The sequence below is a fragment of the Melozone crissalis genome, unplaced genomic scaffold (genome assembly GCF_028551555.1).
Source record: "Melozone crissalis strain CALT ecotype California unplaced genomic scaffold, PUWL_Pcris_2 ptg000027l_1, whole genome shotgun sequence".
Lineage (NCBI taxonomy): Eukaryota > Metazoa > Chordata > Aves > Passeriformes > Passerellidae > Melozone > Melozone crissalis.
Genome location: NW_026535805.1, coordinates 39,609,989 through 39,633,402, shown reverse-complemented (window position 1 = coordinate 39,633,402; position 23,414 = coordinate 39,609,989). Strand labels below are relative to the sequence as shown.

Genomic DNA, 23,414 nt, shown 5'->3' with positions numbered 1-23,414 from the left:
TCTGAGATCACAAAAGAAACAGACTCCTAACTTCTGTACCCTCGAATAAATGAAGGCACTCAGGACAACCAGCCCCATTTGCACAGGAAGTGCCAAGCCTCTAGAGGCTTAAAAAAACAGTGAACCAAAAAAACTCCAAAAATACCACCAACAAAAATCCAACTCACCTACAGAGCAAATAGCAGCACCATCTGAACAGCTGGAAGCTCCTCCGCTCTTCAACACCTTATGGCAGACATTGATGTAGTAATGTTTCCTTCCTACCTCTGAAAAGCTACTGTCCACAGCTTCCCAGTTCTGGGCTGACTCTGAAATATAGAGGGTCGTTAAGAACAAGTCATCTGGCTAAACTGTTGCAGCATCTCCATGCCAAAATGCCTTTTATTATAGGGTAGCCCACGTTTGCGTTATGATCTCTCCTTCAGAGCATCCCCCAGCACACAGAAGCTCTGATTTCATCTCCATTCCCCCACCAGCTGAGATTACCACCTACATCCGTCCCCTGAAGCCACAGATGCCAAATCTTGCCATTTCTGGATGTGTCTCCTTTGCACAAGCCACTGGATGGAAGCTGCTGAGCCATGGTGGATCCTGACTGGCTCAGGCTGCCCAGAGAGATGGTGGATGCCCCCTCCCTTGGAAGTGTTCAAGGCCAGGCTGGATGGGGATTTGACCAAACTGGTCTAGGGGAAGGTGTACCTGCCCATCTCAGAGGAATCAGGCTAAATGATCTTTAATGGCCCCTTCCAACCCAAACTGTGATTCTGTGACTAAAAACCACTTATGATGGCAGCAACCAAGGCAGTCATGGACATGGCAACTAAGGCGCTCAGTCTGTTTGGAACGAGGGAAACAAACACCAGCACCCCAGAAATTCACTAAGAACAACAAAAGCTGACTAATACTCAGCTAAAGAATTGCACTGGAGATGGCATGTGAACTCAGGACTGCAGAAGTAACTGAAAGCTAGCTTTTATTGCCATACCTGAACTGCGGATAAGAGGAGACAAGTCATAGTGTTTTCTCTTGTCAGTAACTCTGCAAAGGAGACCTTTTTCCTCTTTAGGACACGCATATTTTGTATCCCAAGTGAAAAAATAGGTGCAGTCAACTTCACCGGTGAATACTGGAGTTCCTCTACCATCATTACCTTAACATGGGAAACAGATGAACACATATGAGATTTCTAGAGGGGGGAAGGGGAAAAAAAGCAAGAAGACTTGAGGACTAGCAATGAGCAAGAAGACAAAGTCCTTTTGCTGCAGAGGACTTGTGTTTCTGTTTTTTCACCACTGGCTAAGAAAAAAAGGCTCCTTTATATTTCCATCTTCTCAAACATCAGTGTAAATTTAGACTAGCAGTGCTACTACACAGCACATCCTGCCAGCCATCAAAATTACTGCATGATGTAACAATTTCTTGTGTTAGCTCTGGCTCAAAGCAAGCATTCATATAAGCATAATGTCAACTAGCAAGCACAAGAGTCAAACCCTGAGCACAGCTGTCAGAGCTTGCTAAACTCACCTGCTGTTTCATTGCACTCGAAGTTTATGACAGTCATTCTCTGAAAGCCAGAACTACATGCATCCCCATTCGGATAAATTAAAGTGAGATCTCCATCTGAGTATCTGAGGAAGAAGTCAGTTTTAGATAGAAATATAGGGTCAGATCATCACACAGTGATCTTCACATAACAGAAGTCACATTCTTGTTCAATTATTAATTGTTTCACTCCAAGGGAAAGCAAATGCTAGTTCAACATGAATAATGACATTTCTACAGTAATGAAGGCTTGCATCCACTGATTTTTCTGATCACTTTTCATTAATTTCTATAGAAATTAAAGAATGCTCTAAAGCTCCCCCAGGTATGGTGGGATATTTATTCCCACTGGTTTATTGTGTAGCTGTTTCTGCAAGAGGAGGAAGTCATACTTCCTGGAAAATCACTGCAACAAACCTGTCACAGACAAAATGGAAGATCATATCCACTAATCTCTGCTTTACAATCTCATGCAAACTATTATCCCTATATGCCACTTGGGAACCAGCTTCTTCTGATCCTGCTTTACATGTAAAACAAGTAAAAAGGAGGACAACACGCAGTGCACCACAATCTGCAATTGAGACAACAAAGTCAGTGGAAGTCTTCCTGTCTAGCCAATGGCCTCTGCCAACCTCACCGGCTCCTTTGCTAATGCTATCCCGCTTAACTGTTACAGCTTTTCTGACAAAAAAAGTGACAAAAAATGCTTGCATTTTGTATCAATCGTTGATTATGTGACAAGTAAGTAAGCATCAAAGCAGGAAACGGACCAATCAGACCAGTCAGCAGGGCTGAAGAGCATTTACACACCTTAGGGTTTGGTTCGCAAATCTTCCTGCCACTTTTTGCTGGTTATTTGAAAGTTTTACTTGGCAAGATGAAATGTATCCTGTATCATCCTTGCAGTTACCTGCTGTGGTTTTCCCACATACATTCAAGTAATAGTAATACTCCTCTTTGTCATCTTTGGCTGCATATGGTGTGACATATTCTGAATGAATAAAAAAAAGTGTTTTAACATATATCAGGACAGACATGAAACTCCAAATATCAACACTAGACATTTTTTTCTGTCCCTAAATAAGAAAATGCAAAACTGGCTAGTAAAAACCACAAAAACAAAAGAAAAATACTGAGCTTACCTGAAAATTGATTAAGTGGACTTAAATCAATAGAGATATCATGTTGCTCATTAGTCAGACAACAGTTCTTACTCTCTAGGTAATCCCTGTGACAGGCATACTCAGTAACCCACTCAATTTCATACCGGCAGTTTGTTTTTGCTGTAAGTTTGGGACCTGAACTCTAAAACAGAAGTCAACAGAAATTAAATTATAAGTAGACTTACTTGAAATATAATCTTTAAAGCAACAGTATCACATTCCTCTAAGATCAGTAACAACTACTTCACCTCTAATACTAAAGATGGGCAAACATTGTTTCTGGCCTCTCAGAAATAGGTGTTGAGAAGAACAGGTCTTACAAATGATGTAGCAAACTATTACAAGTCTAAGCAGAAGTAAAGCATCAGACATTAGGAGAAAGACAGCAAAAGCAATAGTGCTTTTAAAAGTACTTTTCCTTAATGTGCTGGAAAAAGCAAAGATGTGAGCCCAAATGGCCTAAGCTTGGATTGTGTTTGCCTCAGAGAAGTCCTCAGTGCAGGAAATAGAGATCAAATGCTCTCTGAAGGCAAAGCAGACTTTTAGACACTGGTGTTTTAGCAGCTTTGTTTCCCTCAGTCCAAATCAAAATAGAGATATTTGAGAACTCTTTAGCCAACAATTCTGTTAGCTGAGTTTTCTGTCGTGATATATTTTTGCATGTCTGGGAGAAGCAATAGTCTTGGTTTTCCCCACTTTAAAGTGAAACACTAGAAATGCAAATTGTTTCATAAATCTGTATTTATGCCATCCACTGGAACAACTGGCAGATACACAGGTATGAGGTAAGTTACAGGCACAAGTATCATCAGTAATACTAGTCATCCTACAGAGTGCATAGCTACAGCAAGGTAGTACGAAGTGACAGTACAAAAGAGCTGAGTTTATTTCTGCAGCAACAAGAGTGAAGTGTGGTTCCTATCTAGGTCATATGAGGGACTAGACATTAAACCAAAAATTAGCCAGACAAGAGCTCCCTCTTCACTAATCTGCAACAAAAAGCATCATTATATGAAATGGCAGAGCATTAGCAATTGCCCAGTTCAAGGAGTGTAGGTTGCTGAAATTACCCAGCATTATTTTGAAGTTACTATCACATTGCATTCAAGTTAGGCTAAAACAGTGTCCTGCACAAACTGAGTTGTTGCTGAACACTACAGATATTTACTCAAAAAGAATTCATGAGCCTGCTTAGTGAGTGACAGACCCTTGCCACGAAATGACACTTACTAGCTACTTTTTTCCCCTGAGGAAGAACAGATTAATAAAGAAACCAAGTACCAGGCAACAGCTATAGGCCTGCCCAGCCTGACTGAGGAGGAAGAGTGCTCATTAGCAAGCAAAGCTCTGTGCCAATGTGCCCAGGATTAACTCTACACTAAGTCCTCCTATGCTTAGAGATAAGCCTTGAACCCTTGTTGCCCCCTGTAAAGGGACAACCAAACTCACCAATACAAGAGACAACACATTCCTGGGGAAATTCTGTTCAGGTTCTCATTTCTTAAGTTCTAGAAGACTTTAAGAGTACATCTGGAATCTCACACTCTTCACAAGCTACAAGCCAAGAATACTTACACTCTCTTCAGGTCTGAATAAAAATAAATAATAAAACACCAACCAGTTAACACAAACTAAAACATTGAAGTTACCTCTTCTCCCCTCTTTGATGGGCAAACAAAAGTGATTGTCACTGCTGGATTGTGGCCTAGGCAGAAGCCTGGCCTTTCTTCATCATGCTTGTATAGCCTCTCATAACTCAATACAAGCCTAGAAACAGAAAACAACAAACCAAAAAGACAGTTAAGGCACCACACTCTACAGAAGAAGGATATTCTTGAAATGCTCAGCCTTTGCTAGACACTACAACAGAATATACCAAAGCAGCCCTGCTCCCAAAAGCAACTTTTAGGGAGATCCTCATTCCTTTAATCTTAAGAGTTATTTAAAAATAAAAATTAAAATAGTCCCAGCAAAATTAATTAATACAGTATCTTCTGGTACTCTACTTAAGACTATGCTGAATGCCTTGTGATTCATATTGTAGCAAGAATTTAGTTGATAATCACAGGAACACAGGTTAATTGCAGTTTTGCTCTCAAAACTACTGCTGGAGAGCAGATGTGAAAAATGTTCTTGCAACTTTTGAAAGCAGTATCCACTCAAGTTTTGTCACATTACAGTACTTTATCACCTCTCTACATATAAACTCTCTCCATTCTGCCCCCAGAATTAACAGCAAAATGAACTCCTCAGCAAATTGACAGGAGCAAGGCAAGTGGGTCAGATCAGGTGAAGCAGGAGAAGGAGAATAAACCATGGTAACTGACAGGGAGACAAATAGCAAGATGACTTGGATGAGAGAACAGGATGACCACCACAACTTCCCAGCTATGCATTATTATTCTGTGCAGTTTAACAGGCTGAAGACAACAGCTCCCAGAGCAGTGACATTCTGGCTTCAGATTAGCCACAGCACACAAAGGCATCATCTGCTCCTATTGCCAATTTTTCAAGTACTCCTGGGTAATAGAGTGAGCCAAATGCATTTAGCCTGTGGGCCCTCAGACAGGACCAAATCTTACCCTACTGCCTGTGGGCCAAGAGCACTAATCGCCCCTTGCTTCTATGAGTTCTGCAATTTTGTAAAAAGGAGTTTCTCACAACAAAGGAGAAAATTTGATCTGTTATGGCAGTTCCACAGGACAGACTGCTCTGACAGTATTTTTGACCAGTTTTCTGCTAATGCTTCAACACTGAAGAAGTATTAATGTTACGTTTTAGGAGACTCATCTGTTCCCAAGAGCATTGTTTCCAGGCCAGATGACTGAAGTGCCCACAGAAGTATTACCACAAAAATTGCATACCTGTCCTTGTCTTGAAGCTTCAGCTGCTCCTTTGGACGGCCAACATCATATGCCAGACCATCATGTAACAAGCAAGCAGCACTGCCAGCAGGGCACTTTCTGGTCTCTCCACTTGAACCTCCTGGTTATAGCACATAAAAAAGAAGTTATAGGACTCAATTTCTAAGCCCTGCTTTACCTGAAGTATCTTGCCATTTCACCTGTGGGTTCTTCTAAAAATAGTTCTAAAAAACAGGCTACATTAGACTGTAAAACTGATAAGACAAAACCTGCAGTGCTTGTGGTAATTCATGCTGCCCTGGTTGGGGACAGCAAAATCATCCTTCCTGACAAAATAGCTGCAGTTATTTGCTACTACAGCTGCTGGATACACAGGGCTTTGAAAACTTCCAAAAGTGTGCCAAGTACTTCTTTTTTTTCCCACAACCAAGTCAGGGGTAACCCCTCCTTACAGTTCCCCTTCTTTGTCCCTTATTAACCATCTAATTCAAAGCTGTGAGCAAAAAGTTTCATACCAGTGAAATGTTTAAAAGAATAGACCTCTCACTACAACTAGAAGCATTAAACCTTTAACAGGGGCACAAACCACATATTTAACTACTAAGTAAAAATCGCAGTGAGAGTATACAGCTAAACTAACCTTTTCAGCAAGTTTCAAATATGTTTTTTCTGGTTTAATTCCTTATACATATAGCTCTCAACTGAGAGGGAAGGGCTAGCTATGCACCAGTACTTAGGCAAGCACCTAAACAGAGCTTAGATGCACCTCAGGATATTCATCAGGAACTGGGCAACAACCTGGAGTCCAAAGGAATAAACTTGGGGCACATGAAGCCCTGTGAACAACACTGGTCCTATTTGGCAGTAGACAGACAAGCTGCCCTCTCCCACTTCGAAAAAGTGTACTAACAGTACTTGCACATCCAGAAGGGGGGGCCTATCTCTGAACATCTCAATACTTGGAGAGTAGGCAGTTCAAAATAATTATCTAAGTCTTGAAATACTGATCTCTGAACATAGGACAACTTTAACAGAGACAATGGCAAAGAACCACATTACAAGAAATTTACACACTGACAAGTGACAAACAACCATTCAAACCTATATCCCTGCAGACATTTATGAACAAGGAATCATCATCAGAATCATCCACCAAGTAGTGTCCTGAAACTTGGATGAGAGGACTCAAGTCATGTTTCTTGAGATCTTCAAACACATAGCAAGGGACCTAGAACAACAACAACAAAAAATTACATGCAAACCATGCTACACAAGTAGAGGGAAGTTATGAACAGGAATATATGAAGCCCAGTTAGTATTTGGAAAAGTTTTTTTTTACTTTTGGAAGCTCAAAGCTAGACATGCTGATTAAAATGAGGCATCCAAAGTTAGACTGATTTGCTCTAGCTTTTAAAAGGGCTTTACTATAAACAACTACCCAAATTCTCAGCTCCACCAACTTCCAATATTTATGCTTTACATACCTGTGAAAAACATAGGTTTACGGAGGTTGTTTGAATTAATCTGGGCTGGGGGCAGGTAATTAGATTAAAATTGTCACATATGTGAAGAGTAACTTCTGCATGAGTAGTACATAGATTACCTCTTTCACTGGTTTAAACAAGTCTTTCTTGCAAGCCACAAAGGTCCTCCATTCAAAATAGTGCACACACTCTGTTGCTGTTACAAATTCAGGAGTACCCTATTTTAAGTAAGAAAAGATAATGCTTTGAAAAACAGACTGGTTTTATTTTACATCTGTAGATATTAAGAAGTTTATTCAAGAGGTTAAGAAAAACAGAATACAGCACATCAAAGAACAAGGGCATACAATTTCTTAATTGCACTTGTTAATAGCAAGATTGTTATGTAACAGCTTTGTTGGGCCACTCAGGAAGATGCAGGATGCCAAATCCATAGTCTGCACCAATACTCAACATATCCAGTCCTAATATGCAGTAACTGTATTCCATCTTTTAGAAGTGCTCACTATGTCAGCTGACAGAAGCACCAGTCCTATCTGCTTACTAGAAAGGAAGGAAGACACCAATAGAAATGCATATAAATAGGTTAACACCATGAGGCAATGCATGGTTTATCAGTTCCCTTTTATCCTACAGAAACAACTGATTAGCAGCCTCTTCTGCTACACAGAAATAATATCCCTGACCTGAGCTGCCTATTTTTACAGGCGCATGTTATACACATTTGTATATACTTCAAGATGGGTGTTCTACATGTTCAACTGAATGTCAACAGTGAAAACACAACAATTTCTCACTTGGCTCTCCATCCCCTCAGCTAGAAGCAGTTTAGCACACAAACTGATTACCTCTCTCATTTAACCCTGCCATAAAAGGGGACAAAACAAGTTGCTCCAGACAGTATTACAAAATCCTTTTACTATGTCACGAGACAAACAGGTATTAGAACTGAGCTAACCCGAAGAAGCCTGAAGATCAGTATGATCTGGTGCTACAGTTGAAGTTGAGCAATAATTTTTAATTTAGTTTAAAGAGTCATCTGCTGAAACAGAATGAGAAGCTTTTAAGTCTCTGCTGCAGTGGCACTTTGTTTGAATTGGCTGGGTTTCCAAGAGGGGGTGTGCAATAGCACTGTCAGTGCCAAGAGCAGCACCGACAAATACCTCTCCCGGAAACACAAACATGGGAGCTGATCACAGCCCATCGTGAGCTCTCCTGTCTGTTAAGCGTGTGGAGGGTGTAACTCCAAAAGCATTGTGAAGGGAACTGCATGTACACAGGCCCCTAGAAACTTCTCAGGGATCTCCAATCACACTTCGAACACATTCTCACAAAAAACTATGTCCTCAGAAGCCCAGCTGGCTGTATAAGCACTGTTAGTTGAACAATGTGCAGACCAAGCCTAAGGCTTACTGCTGTCAACTATGCTGCCCCACAACAGAGGTCAGTCATTTAAACAGTCCTGCCACATTCACACTAAGGCACAGCCAACAATTAAACAACAGCTCACACTGTTATGGTACCCTGCACACTCCATATTAAGCTAATAAAATACTACAGTGCCAACCATGTAAAAGCGCTGAAGACAAAGAAGAGCCCAGAACCAGAGCTAAGATGCAGACCTGCAACAATTTTCTACCAGGACTGAATTTTGAAAGCCACAATAAATTATGACTTTTAACTTAACAGTAAAACATTATTGGCTCTTCTTTAGGCTGTGAAGCTCAGTAATCAGTACATCCAAAAGCACAGCAAGTCTCTTTAAAAAGCAAGTCAGAACTACTTGTCATTTCCATTGAAGAACACAGCACATTATTTAGACTTACCAATGTTTTCCCACACAGGAAGTTAATATTACTTTGAATTTGGTGTTCCTTGCCTTGCTGTAAGCAGCTACGTGTAGTGTTGAGCTCCAGAAGACTTTCAGAAACTTTTTGCAAGGCTAATTCACCTAGGGTTTAAAAATGAAAAGGTGGGGGGGAAAAAAAGAGTGTTACAATTCAACACCTTCATAGAAGCTCAACAGACAGGATCTAGTTTCAACCACTGAGCAGCACAGGAGATACCAGTCCACTTGAAGACACTACATCTAAAGATCTTTGTGGATTTTCTGATTCAGAAGATCAGATCCAAGTTAAGATAGTATTTGACTCTCTCGTCACACTTGTACTTTCTTAAAGGTTTTTAGCAAACACTTTCTAAAATAAAAGTACAACAGCAGGTGCTACTACAATCCAGTCACCTCCTCAGGAACAAGGAAAGCTGTTACCAACTAGTTTCAATCACAATTCACTCCTTCCTCCTACGAGTTTCTATTTATCAGTTTCTCAGCCTTTATATCATTTATATTAATAGCATCAGCACAAGATTAAAGAGAGTCTATCATAGAATGGTTTTTGTTTAGAAGGGAGCCCTCTGCAATAAGCAGGGACATCTTCAACTCTATCAGTTGCTCAGAGCCCTGTTCAGCCTGACCTTGAGCATTTTCAGGATGGGGCATCTGCAACCTCTCCAGACAACTTGTTCCACTGCCTCACCACCATCATCACTAAGAAATTTATTCCTTGTATCTAGTCTGGATCTACCCTCCTTTGGTTTAAAATTATTACCTCTTGTAATAATTTTATTACAAGAGGTAATAATTTAATTTCCTCTAACTACAGGCCCTGCTAAGTCCGCATTTTTCCTTATGAGCCTCCTATAAGCACTGGAATGCTGCAATAAGGTTTCCCTGGAGCCTTCTCTTCCCCAGGCTAACCAACCTCAACTATCTCATTCTGTCTTCATAAGAGAGGTGCTCCAGCCCTGTGAGCATTTTTGTGACCCTCCTCCAGACCTGCTCCTACAGGGGCGTGCCTTTCCTGTGCTGAGGACCCCAAAACTGGATGCAGCAGCTGAGGTGCAGTCTCACCAGAGAGAAAAGAGGGGCAGAATCACCTCCCTCGACCTGCTGGCCACACTGCTTTTGATACAGCTGGCTTTCTGGGCTGCAGGTGCACATTGCTGGCTCTACTTAATCTTTAATCTACTTAAATGAAGAACACACTGGTGCACTGGCACTCTCTGCAGACAAACCCAGCACAGATCCACTGCCTCAGTGCAAATCCCCCATGCCCTTTAGCACAGCTCACATGCTGCATGATGAGCAGGGGCAGTGCTTTGTCACTGCACACTGCTCTCCTCCCCAGCACTTGACATGAAGGGGAAAGGTGGAGCACATTTCAAGTCACACTGAGCACCAGCTCAGGCCACTGAAATGTTCCTGCTCAAGCCCATTTTGGTTAATATTAAACACTAACTGCTTTTAGACCTTACATGCTAACTCCACCCTGTTCTTTTTTTTTTTTAAGGAAGTAGATTTTAATTCTACGATGAGTTTGGTTTGAACTACAGAAAATGCTATAAAGTGTGAGCATGGATCAGCTTCCCCCTTTCCATTTTAGTTTATGCCTACACTAGGGAGAAAGCAAGTCAAATCTGTAATCATTGCAGATAGCAGCTTTGCACTTAGGCCAAATGTTATTTCATTTTAAAAAATACATTTGTAAGAACTTTGCTGAGCCTGTTACTTAAGGCAAGGAAAACTACACTGCACCCACATAGAGAGAGAACAGAAGGGGAGCAGAAGCCAAAAAGCTGTGCAGAAAGATCATCCATGTGGTGCCCTTTTTATTTCCTGTATTATCAAAAGGCCATCTTCAGGTTTTACAGCTCCCAGCACTGATGCTAGCCAACGTGCCATGCAGCTGTCTTAAATCTAAGAGCTACATACTGCTTTGAGAGCAAGAGCGTTACTTATCACATGACTGCTTAGAAGATACTGTCAAGGTGTCCTCTTTTCTTCCACAGATTAGCAGAAGGAAGCCAACACAACTTTCTAGGCAAGAGATGTATATAGTAACAATATGCACATGACTTAAAACCCCTCCAGTTATAAATGTATACAGCTACAAGCTCCCATTTAGCAGGGAACTTATGGCAGCACCATCTGAGGACTTTGTGCTCTGTATGCACTAGCTTCTCTCTGTGCTAAAAACATAGTACATAGCGTTAAAGGCACTTCTGAGCTGATTCCAATTTTCTCAGCTAAAGTAATATTCAAGAAAAAACCAGTTTAGCCAGTAAATCTTGTTTACTACAGGCCAACACGTATGCTCTCTTCCCCCTCACATGCTTACAATTAGTTTGAGAACTTGCTAAAAGTCTTAGCAAGTCTCTTCAGTGGCACATGCCTCATCACAGCCTCGTCACAGGGCAAGGAACATCAGGCCCCTCACATGATCAGCTTCCTGCCACAGGTGCAACCACTTTTACTGTAGCATCAAGCTCCTTCTACAATCACCACTCATGTTTCTTCATGCCTTCAGAGATATGTTGCTTCCATGAAACAACACACTACAAATCAGCTAGTGCTGTTCAGAGAAATTAGCACCAAATACTTCATATTGCACAGGTGTGCTAAATCAGTACCAAAGGCACTGGCCACAACATCTTCTGATCATTGACTCCATTTGTTTAGCTAGGATAAAGGCACTCATGGAAGGTATCTAATCAGTTGTCCAGGAGAAAGAGGGATTTAGGTAGCAGCTATCATTTCATGTCCACTCATCCTACAGCAGCTGGACAAAGTGCACCTTCCACCATCAGGTTAAGAGACACTTAAAGTAATAGCTCCATTTTCTAGGAGCAGTCCAAGTACATGGCACATGAGCCACTAGGCATCATGGTAAGCTGAAAAGTTAAATAACTACCATGTCATTTCCATCCTCACTGATGTTCATGAACTAAACATTTGCCTACCCTTGAAAACTTCTGGGATTAATCAATAAAAGTGCAGAGAGAGGCCTCTGGGGTCTCCATGCAAACGCTGGTATGTCACTGACACACAGTTAAGATTAGCCACAAGGCTTGCCTGGGATACAGGCTGATTACTGCCACAGAGCATATGGCCTAAACACCCCTCAGAGCTGGGAGCAACAAGCAGTCCTACAGCTGTCATCCTTTGCACAGCTAATAGAAAAAAAAAAAAAAACCAATTGTTTGCATTGTGGGTTTTTTTTTTTTCTGGAAGAATGAAGAAGAGAACTGATTCAGCCCATATTTGAAGAAAGCTTACTACTTAAAATTTATCAAATTTATCAGTTAACAAACTGCCCTTCTTCCCCAAAATAAATGTCCTTCATCAGCACACAGCTTTGGCATACAGGTAACCTCATGTCACCTGGATTGCTTGAATACAAGTATGTGGTTTAGCTGGTTTAGGTAGCCAGGAGTCTACACCTGCCTAGACCTGGATAAGAGAGATTCCTCTTTTCTCACTAGGAGTAATTTTTTTTTTTTTTTTAACAAAAAGTTTGATGACCCATTAGCATGATCTAAACTCAGTATGATGGTGATGAAGCTTCAAGGCATTTAAAGGCATTTAGAGGCATGAGCAAGAACAAAACTTGGACAATTTGACCAATTAAAAAAGCCAAAATTCAATGACAATGTTAACTGCTCACCTTGTTTTTGCACTTTATTGCAGGGTAGTTAAAAACATATCCCACTTGAACAAGATTCATGGCTTAACCTTTGAAAGTAATTTCAAACTGCCTTGGCAAGACCACAGTATATCTATTCCACTCAGAAGCACAGAGGCACCCAGGAACTCAAGGTTTGCACACAGAGGAATATTTGATACTGCTCAGTCACCACCCAGCTCTGTTCACCCTTCCTCTCTCCACAAGAAGTGTAGAACAAAACCTACACAAGCCTCTAGTTCTCACACCTCCCTGTGGAGAACAGACTTCCTCCATCTCACTCCACCTGCCACATTCCAGTCTCACCCAAAGCAGCATGTTAAAACAACCGCTCAGATGCTGCTTTCTTTTCGAACCCACAGGCAACTGAAGTCTCAACAGCATATGAGCAGAGACCCCCATGAGCAGAAAATAAAAATGTGTTTCATTCCTAAAATGTACAAGAATAACAGCATCAAGTGCTCTAACATGCCATACTCCTCAAAGAAGATGCTACACTACATGCAGTTGCAGTTTGAATACAAATGCAATCTTACCAGTCATCGCAGAGAACTCTGCAGCCTGAATATACCTTTATTCACGCACTCAGTGATTCTGAAAGCCTGGGTGCCAGCATTAACAGAGTTTGTTTGAAAAGCACTCATCGATCATAGACTAAAACCAAAGTATCTCTACTGTTGGTAGAGAGCTGTGGGGAGAATGGCAGCTGACTAGCTGCTGTGCATTGGCATACAGATGAGAAACTTTCCTCCTCACCACAATCTGGCAGTTCAAGCAATTCAACAAAGAATCATAGCTTCTTTTAAAAGCTGTCTGCCAATGGCTGGCTAGACTGGCAAGCATGTTGAATCAGACTTCAGATCTGCAGATACTATGAAGCAGTCTGAAGAGATATTGCTCTTCAAAATGCTATTACTTTATTCTATTAGAACTTACAGTCAACTATGAGAAAGCCTCCTGAACAGTACTCATATATTATTGTGTCATTAGCCAAAACACAAGGGCAACCTTGAAATCGACAAACATGCATGAAAATAAATCACATGAACTCATGAAAAAATACTGTTCAGAGCACAAGGTGCTTCTGACTGATGAAATCACACCTACATGTAGAGGAATACGTCAGTTTCATATTTAGATCAGCATGCACAAGTCCGCCTCTCCTCAGAATACCCAGGACATCCGTGAACTACTGAAGCTGACACCAGATTTCACAAGTGTAACCACAACCAGAGAACTGCATGTAATTAGCTTCCTTTCCGTGTGGAACAACTTGAAGACGACACCCCAGACACTCAGCAATACTCCCAAGATTGCATTTCAAAGAGTAACCTGCCTCTGAACAAAGACCTGACACTCCATCAGGCTGGACTGAGTATACTTCAGGGCTGTAACTCAAGCTCTGTCCTATGTTCAGTATTTACAAAGTTGTGCACAGCCCACACCCTGCCACAGGCAGATGCACTTGTTGTACCAGAGGTAGCCTTGCATACTTTCACACTAGATTACAGTTAACTAAAGCATAAGATACATTTCAGTGTCCCATAAAGTCATTATCTACAATCAGATCACGTTTTACCAAATCTCCCTAGTAAATCTGCAAAAAACCAAAGTTTTACACAGTTCCAAGGGCAGGGGGGAGTGGAGGGAAATCTTTGCTAATACATCAAACTTTACAACAGTTATAAGAGCATCCATTAAACAAGGCTCTGAACTACCCACGAGACACTTAGATACTTACCTACAGACAGATGGGTATTCGTCTTCCTGTCATACACACAGACTGCACTTGTCCTTCCACACTCTTCAACACCAGAACAGAAATTTATTTTATAAAGCACCTCTTTGTCTGCATCAATTGCTTCCCAAGTGTAACTGAAAAGACAAAAATGCCCGTCAGTTGGTATTCAAATGGTCTGAATTGCATCCCATCTAGATACCAGTCCCTGAAATAACCAAGTTAAAGGCTAAGAGCACCACTAACTTAAATTCCTATTTATGTTCTATATTTGTAAATGCCAGAAATAATTGCTATTTTGTTGGGACTAAGAGCAGAACAGATTTAACCACTTGTGGAATGTAACGTCGAGTCCATTTTTCCCTGTCTTGAACACCCAATTATCCATTCTTCCCCATCAAATCTCTGTGAAGGCCACCCTGACTAAGGATCACCACCTGTGATATTTTATCCTTGACAGCCCAATAAATTTCTCACATGACTTTGTCAGGCTGGACACTACTGCACCTTAATGTTCTGCTCAACAACAGTGGCAGAAGTGCCAAGTCTAAGTGGAATAGAGCAGTAGAGTATCTGAGATTTAGGGTCAAAATTGGGGTTGAGAGTCTGACAGTATTCTGACCAAAAGATGCTAACAGTGCTTATTAGGGCCTAGCTGCACCTTTAGGCATTACATATATGTCAAAAGTTGGAAACCAAGCAGGGCTATCCTCAAGACACCCAGTGAAAGATCACATTACCTAGCTACAGGCCTATCAGAAAGCCAGCTGTCTAAAAACTGGAAAAGGAACACGAAGCTCAGGTTAAATATAACCAGGAATAAATCCGAATAACAGCAGAAAAGAAATCAAATGCAGCATAGTTCAGAGGCAGAGCAAGGATCCCCTCCCCTCACAGCAGGCAGTATGACTGCCGTGCAATGTGGTCAGTTGCATGACACAGCACTGCTCAGTTTTGAGGCAGGCCCAGGTCATCTAGTTTAGAGCCAGGAGCTCTTTAGACAGCCTGGCTTACTATCAGGGTGCTCTGGCCAAGCTCTGTTAAAAAAGCACAACTCAATAAATGTTTGCCGTCACCTTGGCTCAGCTATCCCTCTTCTGGCACTGGCAGCAGCCTGCATCTTCTGGACACTTGATTTTTGCAACATAACAGATTTCCAGCTGCCTTTCTATTCCAAGTAGAAACTTCAGCAGGATTAATACACATTCATCAACACATCAGAAAACTGAGGACCCTACAGGGACTTATTAGGCATTCCTGTTATTTAAAACTCACACAAAACTTAGTGCACCTATGTGACCCACAGGAGCATTTGTCTTAATGTTCAAATCTCAATTGATAAGAAGCTTCACCCATCAGGTTTGTTTGCCTTAATCTCTAGGGCATATGTGTTGCACCACTCAGCATTATCATACTCCAGATCCCCCCAGGAGGAGAAACCATTCCTGTTCACCTCTGAACTTCAGTCCTTGGATGAGAAAGGGACAACAGCAGTTCAGTTACTTTATTTTAAATTTTAAATCCTCTGAGAATTCCTCTCAAACCCAGTGCATCCAATATCTAATCAAAGAGCCAGCAGTAAGATATCACATACTTTTCCATTTTAATTACTGACTCTGGGGCTCTTGGATTCCCTGTACTACAGCAGTCATATTCAATTCAGACTGCTGATGGCTGGAACAAGTGAGGGGCAAATCCAAGAGCGCCCTCTGTGAACTGAAAAAACAAAGAAAATCTTTATACATTAGCATAATATTATATTTGAGGCTTATACCCTAATATAAGGGTGAAAAATAACTTGCCAGGTATTGAGTCATACCCAAAGCATCAGTAAAAGTAGGTATTCAAGGACTGTGTCTCAATCCTAGACAAATACTTGCCATTATTCTTTCCTCATAAGCAGGCACACCTGACCTTTTACGATCGTACTGATTAGCTCTCTCAGCTAGTCTGTTGCATTTCTGAAGTAGATAAAAGACAATATTGATGCAGGAGGATGATGAGAATTTAGCCACAGTACAGAATAACCAAAGTTCAGCAATGGAATAAAGCTTCTCAACACACAAAAAAAAGAAGTTATAAGAACCTATCTCCAAGAGCTCTGAAAACAGCAAGAGATGAAAACCAAAGATGCGTTTACATCCAGGAGAAAATGCATTTCAATCCAAACCAAATTTCTTCACAATGAAGTTCCAGAAAGTTAGCATTTCTCAAATTGAGAACTGAAAATTTCTGAAGGGCTTCAGTACTCTATTTTTTTTTTTTTACTGGTTTTGAAGATGACAAAAAGGTAACACATAATACTAAGGCACAATGTTTTTTATTAAGCTGGGGTGTTCTTCAGTGTGTTGTTGGTTTTCATAGAGACCTTGCAAGCTAAAATCTATTTGTGAATGGAGCAAGAATTTAAGTCCTTCACACAACAGAATTATCACTCTGAGATTAAGGTTTTGCTTTTCCAGTTCCATGTTATGAAATAGAGGAAATAAGCATCTTCAAGTCAGTTCACACATAGGCCAGAAGCAAAACAGAAACAAGATGTGCAGTTTACAGAACAGAAGCAAAGCAGCCACTGAAGCCAGACCTTCCCTCTGCCCTGTAACAGGCCTCTGGACAGGGAAGGTTGAGGAATCCTTCAAAACAGTCTGCACAAAAGAAATACCAAATCTAATGTTCAGGGATGTTCCAAACCACAACTTCAGGGGCACAGAGGAGTGAACATCTAGTGCAGTTTCAGAGTAGTATTACTTTCATAGATGTTACAGAGACTTCTATTTTTTCTAATGTGTAGGAGGAGCAAGGTGGGATTTATTCATTGTAACAGCAGCCCAGATGTAGCCTAAGCAGCTGTTCTCACAGAGATGCAAAGTACTATCACAGTAAAAGCAAGAATTATTTCTCACACAAGTAAGACTCCAGGCATTAAATCAGTACCTGGGAATAGTTTCAAGTTGCATGTGCTCTACTTTCCAGTAAGATACAAGCTGACCTCTGTACGGCAATCCATAATGGAAACAATCTGTTGGCAACCACACTGCCCATCCTGACCATGTGAGTCACATGGACTGGCTTCCTCCAGCCTGCTCAGCACTCACCTCCACCAGTGGTGATGCCTGATGTAATCACCTCTTTGCCAGGGCCAGAAGAAGTTATCTTGTTTGAAGGGCTTAAGCTACCCTGCTCCAATGCAGTTGAGCTAGTTTAGGGAGCTGTTATATCAGCACCTTTAAAAAGCAACAGCCACAATGCTGGGGTGGGAACGTGATGCATCCTCTGATCCAGGGGGCTCAGTGCAGATGCCATCTCACAGATTAAACCATTCAAACAGCCATTTCTGGAGCAGTTCAAGGTCAGGGCTCAAACATGCTGTCTGCCCTATATAAAACTGTCAAACAGTTGTTTTTGCTGAAACCACAACATGATGCTTGTTTTCTGATAAGCCCAACTGCGAGCTATCCCAGAATTAAGGGATGAAACACACACCCACGCCAATCCCCCCAGGGCAGGCTCTCCTGTCTCCTGCCAGCGCTGCTGGCCCAAGCACCTGACACAAGCTGGGCCCAGGGACTGTCCTCTCTCCAAATTAACTCAGCAAAAACAACAGGTGCATGTGAATGTGTGACTGAGCCTGGCCAGTTCCCCGTCTGGCTCACGGTGGCTCCTGGCCATGCACAAGCAGCAGGAGGCACAGAAGGAGGCAGGGCCAGCTCAGACCACTGTCAAAAGCAGTTGTGCAAGCAAGATCCAAACGAGTTATTGGGAATAACCCTGCCTGCAGGTCAGCCTTTTCAGCTACCTAGCATTGTTCTTGAGACACTGAAGCAATCATATGAGAAAGAAAATTAATCTACTTTTTGGCAAGCTGCAACATCAAATGAGAGCTCTGTCTTCTCGAACAAATCAAAGAAGCAATATGAAAAAATAACATGAGAAAGGGAAAAGCAAGCCTAGGTTACTTTGTAATGAGAAGCTGAGGCACTGAAGTAAAGCAAGGTGTGAAAGGCTAACTCCTGTCACAGCAAGCGCATCCTGTGAAAAACACCAATCACTTGTTTTTAAAATTTTAAAGGCTTAATAGTAATAACATGGTTATAAAAATAGCAATATAATTAGAGTAATAATAATTTGGACAATTTGGATTAGGACAATATGAGACAATAGAAACAAAGAGTTATGGATGTCTGGGTATGTTTTTCTGGGCAAAATAAGCCCAAAAAAGGACACACGTTAACAACGGATTAACCCTTAAAAACAACAGCTTGTTGCATACTCATACGCGATGCATAAATTCCATTCAAACACAGGATTCTGTCTGGTCATCATCAACTTCTTGCTCTTAATCCTAAAGGCATCTTCAGGGCTGAGCAAGGCAGGAAGAATTTAATTTCTTTTGCTAAGAGAGCAATAAATTATTTTTTTCTGAAAGATTTAGGTGTCCTGTGGCTGCTATTTCGGTGCAAGTCTTTTTTTAAAGAAAAGTATCTTACATAGCATAGTTTCTATTTTAACCTTATGTTATAAACTAAAACTATATTTAACACACAACTTAAGAAAATTAATACAGAATAACTTTCTAACATAACACATATAATACTAATTTTAAAATTTGTGAAAAGACAATCACAAAATACGCATTTTTCACAAGCCCAATGCCAGAGCCACTTTGAGGCCTGAGTGCTAGGGAACCACTTCCAATCAGCAGAGCACCAGATAGACCACTGCCACCCATCCCCAACAACAGCTCAAGCTTTTTGGCTCTCTAAGCGTCACCCAAGGGATGACTGCTGGAGGAACAGCGCACCCTGCTCCAAAGGGCTGTAAAGCACAGTCGCAGAGAATCATGTGTTCCCTCTCGGGGGAATGCACTGAAATAGCTCATTTTGCTGAGGGGGTGTTGTTCAGACGACCTGGCAGAGAGACAAGGCAGCCCACGGCCACAGAGCTGGAAAGCACATCCACATGTGATTCTGCAGCTGCACGATTTTGTGCCCAGATGCTTCTCAGCTATTAGAACACTGCAGAGATTAAACGAGTACCCAAAGCTCCTCACCAGCAGTTTCAACCAGCACAATCTCGGGCAGACAAGATCAGGAACAATTTCCAGAATGGCCACTGTAAATTTGAAGCTTGCAGCTCACTTGCCACAGAAATCACTATTAGATGTGACCACCCTTTTCACACGAATGTGTACCGTAAAGAAATCTCTATGTTAAAGCAAGCTCTCCTTACAGAAGATGAGAGCTTGAACAGCACAAAGGACAGCCATCACTATGCCTCAAGAGCTTTTTAATGCATCCCTACCCAGGCATAATTCTGCTCTAGCTCACCCGTCCCCTTTTCCAGCTACCACGCACACTGTGCACCTTCAGGCAAGTTTTCTTGTGTGCATCATGCATGAGAGCCTCAGTTACACTACAAGCTCTTCTGCTTTTTGCATCCAGAAGACATTTGGGCTTTCATGCTGCACTCTACACCATTTCACAGAATGCTTAAGAAAAGGGGCAACAACCTGAAGTTTAGGTAAGCAAGAGCTATAGGAGGAGGCTCATGTGCTGAGAAATCACACTCAGACACTACAGTGGCAGCTTCCCAGGCACGTGACGCACCCATTCACATCGGTATATAAGTCCAGTGATATCTTATTTATGACATCTCCCACTTCAGTATGTCAAAGCACTTAATAGAGCTGAATGAGTGCACCCAAAGGTCACCTCTCTGTACTCAGCACGTGCTTCTTCACCAAGGCCAAGCCTGGGCTTTCAAGCAGCACAGATGAGTGCAGTTGCGGTTTCACAACAAAGGCTGAAAAGACAGCGTTTTGAATGAGCAGAAGTGTAGGTACAGTCAGCTGTAGGAGCTGTGTTATTAAAAACTACACATTTAACATAAAATAGAATTGACTTACACGTCCAAAATTTGGAGTCTGTGTAACAGCAATCGTGTGTTGTACAGCAGTTTGACATTCCCTTACATCGCAAGTCAAAAAATCACTGAAGTTATGCACCAGCTCCTATCCTTGCAAGGGGGCAAAACCATCACCAGTCATTAAATCACTTCTCATCCAGTACAGATTTTCAGAAAAAACAGCTCACAGAGGAGGCAGTTTGTATTTGCTGCCCTAACACCCAAAATATATTCTGCATTTTTTTTAGAAAGAAAGGAAAATTAGACAGCAATTTTTGCAGTGTTATGTACAAGGTGAACCCAAACTGTCAAGATTCTTTTGAAGTAGATGGACTTAAATAACATGTCGCAAAATTAACTCTGACTCCAGAATTTTTCTTGCATTGTAACATGAAAAATATCAGGGGAAGAAGAAAAACTGGGAAAGACCAAGCTGGCCAGTAACTTCCTATATCGAACCAGTTCCCTGTACTCCTTCACAGGTACTCATACTGCAGCAATCCTGGAGAAACCTCTACACGGAAGATAAAAAAAGAATTCCAACTGCAAGTCACATGACAGCCACAGTCAGCTGTCGGAGCGCACAAGAACAAAGGAGAAAGCGCAACAAAATCAGTGACTGAAGCCATGCCATTAGACAAAGTTCCAGGGAATGAAAGCTTTTCTTCTTTCCCGAGACCATCCAAGCATAGCAGCAGTAAGGCTGCACAGAGCAAACAATGAAAGGCTCCAACTCAAGTTTAAGTGGCCTCATGCCGCAGTTCTTGCGCAAAACAGTTTTGACACCTTTCCTCCTCCCTGCAAAACAGCTTTCCTACTCTTACTTAAAGGAGAGCCAGTGCCCCTTCTAACCCCCAGCAATTTCCTTTTTGCCCACCTTCTGACACTCACACACCAGACACAGCAGCTGCTGCAGTTTCAGCAGCCCTATTACAGCACACAAAACCCAGGACGCTGTTTTCTTAACAGCTATAAAACAAATAAAAACCTTGCTTTAAGCCAGTACAAAAATAGGTTGGTCAGGGACTTGTCCTGCAGACTGACATAGTAACTTCTGGCTGGGAAATCCACCAGTAGTGCGTTTGCATTGCCTGCATCATTTCTCACTTGGTAAAGTTTTTTGGCAACTGTACCCGAGAAGAAACTTCACCACTGAACTCAATGGGGACTTCCCACTTATCGGAGCACAAGTTCTTATTTTTTCTTTTACCCATTATGGATCACTGGACATAAATCCTCCAAAGCAGTTTTTTCCCCACCGTGGCACAACAGCAAATACATGTTTTTGAAGCAGTCCATCTTAAAAGGAAACCTGCTGATTGTGTTATGTACGTGCAAATTATTTCCACTTGCCAGTAGCAAAATGAAACCAGCTGAAGTAATTTGCATCCAAAATGAGACAGCATGTCTCTCCATAGGACTCTCAAATATTCCTCTAGTCACAGACACACAACAAAGCCAAGAAAAAAAGGAAAAAAAACCCAACAGCAACAAAAATCACTCATCAGAGCAGCTAAATTCCCTCCAAAAGCTACACAATAGTGCCTCAATTCTGCAATCAGGGTGGTCATCTGACAAAACCACAACACCAATTTTTGCCACTGTCATGGATTATTCTGGCAAACCAACCCCCTTTTTTCATCATTTAACAATATCATATTGTTTATTATACCATTTCCCAGATTCTGCCAGGTGGAGAGCCCATTCCCTCCAGCGATCCAAGCTCTGCCCTTAGTGCTACACTCACCCTGCCATACTGGTGCCTCCACAGTGACACTGATTGAAATAATGTGTTCTTGTATGTACCCTGCGTATTCTGGCTAAATAATTAAGAAATTAAGACTGGCAAGATATTGGTCCTATAGTAAATTCACGGCTGAAACTGGAGCAGAAAAATGTCAAGACACGAATAATGGTGACATTTCCACGTGCTAAGTTTCCCAAAGCTTTCTTAACTCACCTGTAAGCAACCGAATGGCTCATGGTGATATTCTTAGCAAGAAGCCAACTCTCAAGTGACATCCCTTCCAAACCAACAACACTTTGTTTTTCAGACTAGACCGACCGCAGGCGCCTTGCACAGCGCAAGCCTACCCATCCTCTCGCCCGCAGGTTTCCTGTATCTGCAGAGCAGAGAGGTCCCGCAGGCAGCGGCCCCTCAGCCGCCCCTCAGGCTCCCAGCCCGGCTGCGCCTCCGCCACGGACCAGCCTCGGCCTCACGCCCGGGGACAGGGCCGCGCTTCCCCCAGAGACCCCGGCCTGACCCTTCCCGGGACGGGCGAGCAATAGCCCGGGGACCGTGCCCGCGCTGCCGAGTCCCGGCGCTGCGCTCCGCGGAGGGCAGGAGCGGCACGGGCACCAAGATACACCGCCCCCCTCCCCGTACGCCCCGGTACAGCCCTTCCCCAGCCGCCCCATAGCGTCCCGGCGGCCGCCCACCTGCACAGGTCCTGGTAGGAGTCGGGGAGCGCGGTGGCGGCCGCGGCGGCGGGCGGGAGCAGCGCCAGGAGGGCGCCGAGCAGCAGCGAGGCCATAGGCGCCATGGGCCGGGCTGCCCCGGGACGTCAGGCGCCGCCGCGTCATGTGACCGCCGCGCGCCCCCGCCCCGGCCATGTGACCGCCGCCGTGCGCGGGCACGGCGCTCACGTGAGGCGCGCCCCCCCCCCCTTCCCCGGGCTCTGCGGTGGCTCTGGGACAGCGAGACACCGGGACACTAGCACATTGCCATACCGCAACAGCGGGACACCGAGATACTGCCACTACGGGACACCGGCTACCCTTAACACCGGCACCCGTGTCCCCGGGGCTGCTGTCCGGCCGGCTGAGCAGCGCAGGGGCCCGGCCGGTGGCGCGCACCGGCAGCGGGTTGCAGTGTCCCGGAGCGAGTCCCGCTGAGGGCAACGAAGGTGAAGGGACCCGAGCAATTCTTAACAAGGACAGGCTGGGGGAGCTGGGCCTGGAGAAAGGATCTCGTCAGTGTCTGTAAGTGTGTTAAGGGGCAGTGCCGAGAGGGTGTTCCAGGCTCTCCTTGTGGTGCCCAGCAATAGGACAAGAGGCTGAAACTGATGCACAGGAAGATCCCGCTGAACACGAGGAAGAACTTTACTGTGCGGGTAGCCACGCACTGGAACAGGTTGCCCCGAGAGAATGTGGAGTCTCCCTCACTGGAGATTCCCTCCCTGGAATCACCTGGA

The 23,414-nt window shown here is 43.0% G+C and overlaps 1 protein-coding gene across 1 annotated transcript in view; it reads right to left on the bottom strand.

Annotated features, from left to right (window-relative positions):
- IGF2R (insulin like growth factor 2 receptor) overlaps positions 1–22,782 on the bottom strand; it is a 56,208-nt gene extending 33,426 nt beyond the window's left edge. The window contains exons 1-12 of the mRNA XM_054279595.1: positions 22,660–22,782; positions 14,320–14,453; positions 8,883–9,007; positions 7,176–7,274; positions 6,674–6,800; positions 5,573–5,693; positions 4,358–4,475; positions 2,688–2,850; positions 2,356–2,536; positions 1,525–1,628; positions 986–1,150; positions 168–308 (exon numbers count right to left, since the gene is read on the bottom strand). Of these exons, the coding sequence (XP_054135570.1) occupies positions 168–308; positions 986–1,150; positions 1,525–1,628; positions 2,356–2,536; positions 2,688–2,850; positions 4,358–4,475; positions 5,573–5,693; positions 6,674–6,800; positions 7,176–7,274; positions 8,883–9,007; positions 14,320–14,453; positions 22,660–22,763 (1,582 nt within the window). The 5' untranslated portion in view covers positions 22,764–22,782. The remainder of the gene's footprint in view (positions 1–167; positions 309–985; positions 1,151–1,524; positions 1,629–2,355; positions 2,537–2,687; positions 2,851–4,357; positions 4,476–5,572; positions 5,694–6,673; positions 6,801–7,175; positions 7,275–8,882; positions 9,008–14,319; positions 14,454–22,659) is intronic.
- Between the last annotated feature and the right edge of the window lie 632 nt (positions 22,783–23,414).